At 43.1% G+C, this 9,015-nt stretch overlaps 1 protein-coding gene across 1 annotated transcript; it reads left to right on the top strand.

The window, feature by feature from the left end:
• The first annotated feature begins 373 nt into the window (after window positions 1-373).
• On the top strand, window positions 374-5,441 carry tut1 (terminal uridylyl transferase 1, U6 snRNA-specific). The gene is made up of 10 exons (XM_079577506.1): window positions 374-567; window positions 1,004-1,194; window positions 1,275-1,481; window positions 1,670-1,784; window positions 1,848-1,975; window positions 2,073-2,299; window positions 2,393-2,502; window positions 3,330-3,452; window positions 3,544-3,636; window positions 3,716-5,441. The coding sequence occupies exons 1-10, from the start codon at window positions 498-500 to the stop codon at window positions 4,798-4,800; spliced, it is 2,349 nt and encodes a 782-aa protein (XP_079433632.1). The 5' UTR covers window positions 374-497; the 3' UTR covers window positions 4,801-5,441.
• Window positions 5,442-9,015: the final 3,574 nt, after the last annotated feature.

Genomic DNA, 9,015 nt, shown 5'->3' with positions numbered 1-9,015 from the left:
AAACTGGATATTCGGATAAATTATCCAAATTGTTTTCTTTGTAGCAATGACTGCATTATCTGTGAAGTCCGAAATGTGTAGACTGGACTCAATGGTAACAAGTATCAGCCTGTCCTATTTGGTTTCTCAAGTAGGCCTTCCATTAGACCGGTCCAATCATGACTAAACTGCTAAAGTAGATTAAATCGGATGCATGCTGGATCTATGCTATCAAAAGCCCAATCTTAAATATTATAGTTAAGCATACATCAAATGGCACATTCTGAAATAAAGTCTAGAAGAGAGCAAAGTGTCATGAACAACTGGAGCGGTACCGAGCGGAACCATTGTGATGGCAGGAAACGCACGGACTCATTATGAGGACGGACATTGAACCAAACGCACGGGAGACGCGGGATGGAGTTTGACGGGCGGGTGTGAAGTACTCAACGTTTACAATTGAACAACGTTCACAATTAAATTCGCCTTTTTGCATTCCCATTCATATTTTGACCACAATGGAGGCTGACATCAAAACAACAGCTAAAGGCTTTCATTGCACTTTGTGCAATATCAGTATTCCAAACCGTGAGTAGATCTAGCTTTCTACTTTGATCTCAGCCATGCATGCTCACCTGCTGCTCAAAGCCCCACACTAATACTGATAACCTGATATTTGAACTCTTAGATGAACTGTCCGTCTGTGTGGACTATCTCTTCTAGAAATTATACGCCTATAGTGCACTGTTAACTTGTATTTCATCTTTATAATGCGTTAACAAACAGCCCTAACAATGTAAAAACGAGCACTTAATATTGACTTGAACACAACTTGATAAACTACTAAAAATGATTTCATACGTATCCAGACGTTGAAGACTGAGTGATTCGCCTAATGTAGATTTAAAACAACTAATTTGAAACAATGATTCAATGTGTCATGTACATTGTGACATTGGAGCTGCTTATTTACACCAAACACTCATTTTTATAACTCAACAGTAACTTAATGTGCTTTTTCCAGAGCCAAGCTTGGAGCAGCATGTGAAAGGGCGCAAACACCAGACCCTGAGTTCTGTGAGGTCCACCAGGAAATCTCAGGAGGAGCGCAGTGTTTTTGTCAGTGGTCTCAAGCCGGACATCTCTAACACTGACCTGGCCGAGTACTTCCAGCGCTTCGGCCCGGTGGCAGACATCATCATGGACAAAAACAAGGTCAGGCAGGCAGAAATAACCACAAGAACCTAATGTAGTATGCATTTCTTCAGCAGCCTTGACATGTTGTGCTCTCTCAGGGGGTGTACGCCATTGTCCAGTTTGATGAGATCGATGGCATGAACACCACCTTGTCCTGTATTGAGCATCAGCTGAAAGGTCTGAAGCTTCGTGTCAAAGCCAGGGAGAAGAAGGAGTTTAAGTTGATCCCAAAAACAAAAAACAACTTTCAAAACCTGCAAGAGGTTTTTGACCGACTGAAGCCTGGACTCTGTCAGCTGGCATCTGTAAGTGACACTTGTTTTACAGTTGTCACTATTGTCTAAGAGAGTACAGTTTAGGAAAAGTTATGATGTTTTTTTTTATGATCATTGTGCCATATTCACATGGATTGCTCTAGTCTTCATATTTTAATTTTATGTACAAAAAGTAATCTACAGAATATTACTTCACATCCGCTGTTTTCCATGAACAGGTGAATGCACAGATGCTGCACATGGTGGAGCGTTTTCAGCTTGGAGAGAATGAAAAGAAAGCCAGAAGCCTTGTAATCCAACTACTGCAAGAGGTTTTTGTTGAGTTCTTCCCAGGTACTGCTTTTGTTTATGCTTAACAACTGAGTTAGTTTTACATTTGTGATGCTCGTTTTACAGACAGCAACATTGTAGCCTTTGGCTCGTCCGTCAATACTTTTGGCATTCACTCCTGTGATTTGGACCTGTTTTTGGATCTGGAAAACACCAAGGTCTTCCAAACTCATGCCAAAGCCAACTTGGAAAAGGTAATACATTTAGCAGTAATATTCCTACATTGGAGTATTTGTCCATATATATTGAGAGATGATTTAAGTTTAAATGATTGCATTTGTTACATTGTAGGCTGGGGAGGGCACATCGGACGATGGTCGCTCTGAAGACTCCATATTGTCTGACATTGACCTGTCCACATCGTCTCCAGCTGAAGTTCTGGACCTCGTGGCAGCGATTCTCAAACGCTGTGTGCCGAGTGTGGACAAAGTTCATGTGGTCAGCACCGCACGGCTTCCCGTCGTCAAGTTTCATCATAAAGAGCTTCATCTGCATGGAGACATCACTCTTAACAACAGGTCAGCTCAAACCCTCTGATAATACTACACAATATTGTGTACCCAATGCAGTGGTTTGGTAATGAAGACTGACCCTTGTATTTGAAAACATAGACTGGCGGTGAGAAACACTCGCTTCCTCCAGCTGTGCTCTGGAGTAGAAGAGAGACTGCGGCCCCTGGTCTACACCGTGCGACACTGGGCCAGGCAGAAACAGCTGGCCGGTAAGTCGCCCTCAGTGCTATGTCAGTATTTACCCAGCAGATGTCAGTAAAATCATGAGTCTTGTGATGGGAAACATAATGCAAAAACTGGCAGTTTTTCTGCAATAGAAATAGTAAAAAATGTATTTAAATATTGCGTGATGGAGGCAAAAGTGAAGTGAAAAAGAAAACTTTTAGTTATGTCTTCTGCGTAGTTCCCCCTTTCCAGCTTTCCCCTTGTACAGGTGCTCGTCATATAATTAGAATATCATGAAAAGTACATTTACTTTTGTTATTCAACTTAAAATGTGGAACTAATATATGATATAGACTCATGACATGCAAAGTGACATATGTCAAGCCTTTATTTGTTATAATTTTGATGATTATGGCTTACTGTCCATTTTCAAATTATTCTAATTTTATGAGATTTTTAATTTGTTTTTGTTTTTTTTCGCTGAGCCACAATAATCAAAATGACAACATATAAAGGCTACATATCTCACTTTGCTTGTAATCAGTTTATCATATTAGTTTCACAGTTTAATATGAATAACAGAAGTAAATGCACTTTTTCATGATATTCTAATTATATGACGAGCACCTGAATTATATAAATAGTTCACTCTCATTCTGTGCAAAAGAACTGTACGTGTGTTGAAAGACAATGACTGCTCTGAACTGCATTGTTCAACAGCTTTTATTCTGCTTCAAAAGAAAGTTTCCCCGCCTTAGTTATGATCTGGAAAAACAACAACATTGCTTTATTTTCACCCACTTTTTGGTTAAACTGCAGAGTGACCTGCAGTTCTCATTTGTTGTTTCTCTCTTGTCGTATCCATGCACAGGTAATCCCAGTGGAGCCGGGCCTCTGCTCAACAACTACGCTCTGACACTGTTGGTCATTTTCTACCTGCAAAACTGTGACCCTCCGGTCCTCCCCACAGTGGACCAGCTCAAAGTCATGGCCTGTAAGTGTCTTCTCTCTGATTTATTATTTGCTTTCAGAATGTAAAAGAAATAATCAATATTAATATTTGTTTTCCATTGTTATTTGTGCAGGTGAGGAGGAGGAGTGTGTGATTGAGACGTGGGACTGTACTTTCCCAACTCAAGCCATAGCTGTGCCTTCGAGCAAAAACACCCAAGCCCTTTGTAAGCAATATACAATATACACCTTTATCATATTGAACTTCCTGATAATAATACGCCTATTATCTTATTGTGTTCATAGGTAGCCTGCTCTCTGGCTTCTTCTCCTTCTATTCTCAGTTTGATTTTGCCAGTAATGTAATTTCACTCAGAACTGGACAGTCTCTTCCCACTGAAACCTTTCAGAAACAAGCTGATGAAGTCATGCAAGAGGATCAACCCTCTAAGCCTCTTCAAAGTGGTCCCAAAATTGGCCCTATGAATATTTTGGACCCCTTTGAGCTTTCCCACAATGTAGCAGGGAACCTAAACGACCGTACAGCTCGCAGTTTTCAGAAGGAGTGCCATGACGCCGAGAAGTACTGCCGCAGTCTCCAGTACCAGAGCAAATCCAGCAAGGGGAAGTCGTGGGGGCTGGTGCGCCTGCTGACCCCCCACGGAGAGGCGCAGCAGGCCCGGGCCGAGCAGTTGACAATCAGCATTCCTCTGAAATCGGACGCACTCCCAGAAGACCTCAGTAATCAGCAGCACATCGCCAAGGACGCCTTCTCCTTACTGTGGTTTCAGAGAGTTTGTTCTGCCTTAGAGGGCATTTTCCAGAACGTTCTTCAGTGTCACCTTGAGTCCGCTCCGGAGGTGTTCGACGCAGGTGACGACATGGACACTCTGGACTCGTCTCTGGATGACAGCGGCTGCAGCGTAGAAACTCCCGCTGAGCCCGCTCCAAACATCGGAGGCAAAAGAGCGCTCTCGTCTGGCAGCGACGCTTCCGTGTCACCGCACGGCAAGAGGCCAAGGTTGTCCAAAAGGGGGCGCGCCACGCTGTCCCCGTGGCTGTGGGAGCAGAGGCACATGGTGTGGGCGGGCAGGAGGAAAGTCAGACGAGAGCTGATCAAAGACGCCGACGCCAAAGCGGAGGGCAGCTGTGTGGAGATGGAGACACAGGTCACCGCTCGCATCGTGCAGAAGGAGCCCCAGCTTAAAGAGGCGCTGCAGTTCAAACTACAGCCTCAGCTGGTGGGGGCGACAGAGGGCACAAGTGCGCTGCTTAAGTTCCAGCCCGTCCAAGACTCTGCAGGGGTCTTTCAAGACTTTTTCCATTTCCTAGAAGCTTTTCTCCCCAAGATGGTAGAGACTCTGCTCACAAACAGAGTCGATAATGCCTAAAGTGTTTTTGTTACTTTGTCAATTTATACATTTGGGTTGTTTTTCTTTTACAGTTCTTAAAAGGCACTACTGCAACCAGTCCCTAAAAATGTCAGTGTTTTGTTTGTATACAAAGGGAGGCTTTATATATGTTATTATTAAGGTGAATAACGGTTTAAGTTTTGTTTGTTTGATAATAATAATAATGATAAGCCCATTTTAAGTTTAGTAGTATTTGTTGCTCTTATGAGACATTTTTTTTATTAGGGACTGTGTGTAGTTGTCATGTGACACCAAAATGAATGAATTAGAAAAGAGTTTGTCAAACACTGCCATTTCTATGACTGCAGTGTACCGCCATTGATGGTTGGTTTTAAATAAAAGAAGCCAATAGTGATTTGGCTGTTGCAGACACAGCTTTGATTGCGTGCTTTTACTTGGCTTTTGTGTGCTGCTTTTCATCTGGTCAGGTTTCCTCTGCGACTGGAGCTATGAGGGCCATTACTCAGGCAGGCAGGCTGACGTCTTTATGATCCGTGGACAGGCTGCAGCACAGGGACGTGAGCACTGATTAACATTATTCATCTCCGCTCTTTAGGGCCTCGTACGGCAGCGAGAGAGACACCGGTGAGGCTAGTGCTCAGTCAGTGCTGGTTTCATTAAAGTTCCGGGTTAAACCAAGGGTCTAGGGTTTTTTGAGCCTAGAATTTTCTTGTTTTACTTTTATGTCACAGGTTTCATCGTTTTTTTTGGCTTGGCACTATTAATCATTTTAAAACTCCAATGAAAACCAAATCTATACAATTTTGCCACTTTAGTGACTTTATTGACCACCATAATTTGTATAATGACACCACACTTGGTCGAGTGTCAAAGGCTAAAAATAAACACTTAATATATTATAAATTTCCCGTCAATTGCTCCATTAACCTTTATCCCATTTTGACCTTTTTCTGGTTCACTGAAAATTAGGCCCTAAGGAGAAATTACAGCTTAATTTGAGTCATTTCTGTCACAGGTCTGTCACGAGGCAAGCACAGGGGAGGAACACTATTTGATATAATATCTTGTATTTCTCCTTACTACTAAAGATGTACACAGTATCACTTCTGTTTTTATTGAGGCTGCACGGTTATGCAAAAATTAAGTAATTGTACAACCCTTGTATTAGTCAAGAGTGTTAACCGTCCTTGAACACAAGCCACTTCTCTGGACAAACACTCAAGTATCTTTCTTTTGTTTTTCTAAGTTGTTGCAGATATATGACCTCTCACAGACGCCGCTTAGCCACACAGTGATTGATGACGGATCTGTGGAAGTGTTTTCTGGCTGCAACAAACAAGAAAGCATTTTATTTCTCATACCACAGCTCAAACTGTTCCTCTGGGCATGTTACTACAATTTGGGTGGTGTCACTCAGCTGCTGGTCCGGGCATAGAAAATCACCTAAATTAAAGCTTTAGTCCCTCTTTGATTTATTCATGGGAAAAGTAACGAGATGTTTTACTCAAGTAAGCAGGTTTGGGTTTGTCCGTGTTTCAGAGCGTGGTGTCCTGCACTGGTCAGCTCCACCTCCTTCTCCTCCTGCGCAGCTCCCTCTGCTCCACAGCAGTCTTTCACCATCTTCAGAGAAGAGTTTAGCAGTTAGTCTGTTTTATTCTACAGTGAACGTCCATTAGCCAGAACAATAGAAGGCATGTGTGGTTTAGCTGTGAGTCAGATACCTCCTCGTTTGTCCCTCCCTTTTTCCTGTAGCTCCTCTTGTGACGCCTCCACTGTGCTGCAGCTGTGGGGGGCTCTTGGTGCCTCTTCAGTGTTTCAGAAGAAGAAATTGGTTGGTTTCAAATGGGTTTAGCTGATGAGGTAGCTGTTTACTTTTAAAAAGCTGCTTTCTTCAGGACCGTTATGTCTTTGCAGTGAACTATATCCACCGATCCCCACAAAAACACGGCAAAGACGTACAAAAGTATCCAGTAAAGCAAGTGGGAGAATTGGTATTTCAATTACTTCAAAAGACTTGCTCTTGTACTTAAATGATGCAACTGATTACCTCCCGCCGCTACCTGTAAGTGGGCAATCCGTTGAGTGTTGGACTTCTGGACACGATACAGCGATTCCAATTAAAGTCTGAGTCACAACTTGAGCTAGTCATCCCCTGTATGCCAGATGATTAGTTAAGGGGGCGTAATTTGATAATAATAATCTCACACTCCCCAGTTACTTGCTCACCAGCCTCCTGCTGTGTTTGCCTCATAAAACTATCTCAGACTGTTCTGCTCTAGCTGACAATTAAAGTCACAATGCAGTATAAGCATGAGCTCAATACAATACTTGTAGATGAGAAGAGCACTGCACTCTTTTGAGAATCAAAAAAATATACAGACTTGCCCTGTAAGCGTCTTCTCGAGTTAACCAAGTTAAAAAGTAAGCTCTTAATACAAGGATACAATTCTGGTTTTATTTATTGCAAACTGTAGTATTCCTTTCGCAGGTGTTCTAATTGGCAGCAGCTTCAGCACCAGAAGCCCAGAGGTGATGGCGAGGCCGTTGTGCTGTGGCTCCTCTGTCTGCCTCTAGAGCGCGTGTGTCTGCAGAAGAATTGGCGCTCCACGGCAGTGTGCTCTCATCCAGCCCACATTATGGCCTGCTTGTTACTGCGTTGTGCAAACAGAGGTGGCCTTCTCAAAAGCACTCTGTTCATATTAGCGCCCCCCACTCTGCAGATAAGGCTGTATAAAAGGCATGATCATTTCCCCCTCGGTGTCTGCGCTCACAGGAAACACTCTAACTTTGTGCACTGTGATGCCCTTTGTCCACGTGCTTTGTGTGTGCAGTCGTGCCGCTGTGATGTGCTCAGCCACGTGGGGCTCATGCAAATTGATTTGGAAGGTCTAAAGTGAAGATGGGGCTTTTAGAGGTAGATTTGAGATGTTCTGAATGTCTGCAGATGCTAGAGATTTTGCAGCTAAGTGAGAACCACAATGTACAATGTGGGCTTTATTCCTTACCAAGTTAGGGAAATGAAAGAAGCACACTCAATTTGCAGAACATGTCTGGGAGGGAAAAACACACCATTGCTAATGTAAGAAATGGGGAGCTTGAGTACTGGAGACCCACCCTCGTCTAGAGCCTTGGGGACCTGGGCTCAGTATGGTCTGGAGTCATTTAATTCCTCATATTTATTGCACTTAAACCGAAGGAAACTCTCATCAGCTAGAAAGGACAGGATGCAGACGGTTGTAGATTTTTACTTGGACCTTGATTGGAATCAATCCTCAGGACACGATTTAGACCTGGACTCGGAGCAATTCAGTCGCTGCCGTGATTATTACTCTGTCATTAGGCCCTCTTTAGGAGTGCACTATCTGGGGTTTGCTCAACTGAGACCTCGGATGTCCTCGGTGTTTGTCGTCTAAATGCTGGGTGCCACTTAATGAGTTTGTCTTGCACATGTTGTTGTTTCTAGTCATCGACTTTTATGAGCCGTGAGAGGTTGATTACTGAAGAAGAGCTAACAGAATGTTCAGGAGAGGCTCCGTTTGCTCAAGAACATGGCTGATTGCAGAAGAAAGTCTCTTAAGAGAATGGGGGAGAATGGAGCCACTGCTTCCCCATCTAAAATCCATTTGCTTATCCATGTCACATTTCAACACAAACTGACTGCATGGGCCTTACAAATGTGGTAGAAAATGTCCTCAGCTTAAATTATGGCACAATTATTGGTCTTAGATGGCCAATACAATCAATGTGTAATACTCCGGTTCATTCCGGTTTTTATGGCATGTCGTGCTCTTTAAGAGGCACTTCTCTGCAACCTGTCAATAGGATTTATACCCAAATCAAAGTGTGTTTTTGACAAGGGCTCAGAGACTGACAAACAAGACTCAGACCTAAAGCCTTTGTGTTTTATGGTTCTCCAAAGAGAGAGCGCGTCCCACGGATAAATTGCTATTATTTTATTTTACCCAGTTAAGGTCTCTTTCAAATATAAATATCACATCTGGATAGAAACTTGGACCATAAGTACATGGCCTACTGATCACTACACTTCAATGCGCACTAGAAGATAATGGTATCTAGAGCATGGTTGTGGCCCGGGGTGCACAATAGACCGTGAAGATTGTACTTAAACAGGAGTCTGACATCTCACAGTGGACACAGGGGCCCAAGATAACTGTTTGCTTTTCATGTGGAGATAAAGCCTAAAGTGGTCACTTTAGCTTCACAAATGTCAAT

Source organism: Gobius niger (genome assembly GCF_951799975.1).
Source record: "Gobius niger genome assembly, chromosome: 19".
NCBI lineage: Eukaryota > Metazoa > Chordata > Actinopteri > Gobiiformes > Gobiidae > Gobius > Gobius niger.
The sequence above is the reverse complement of the archived record's forward strand: the minus strand, read 5'-3'. Positions and strand labels throughout refer to the sequence as shown.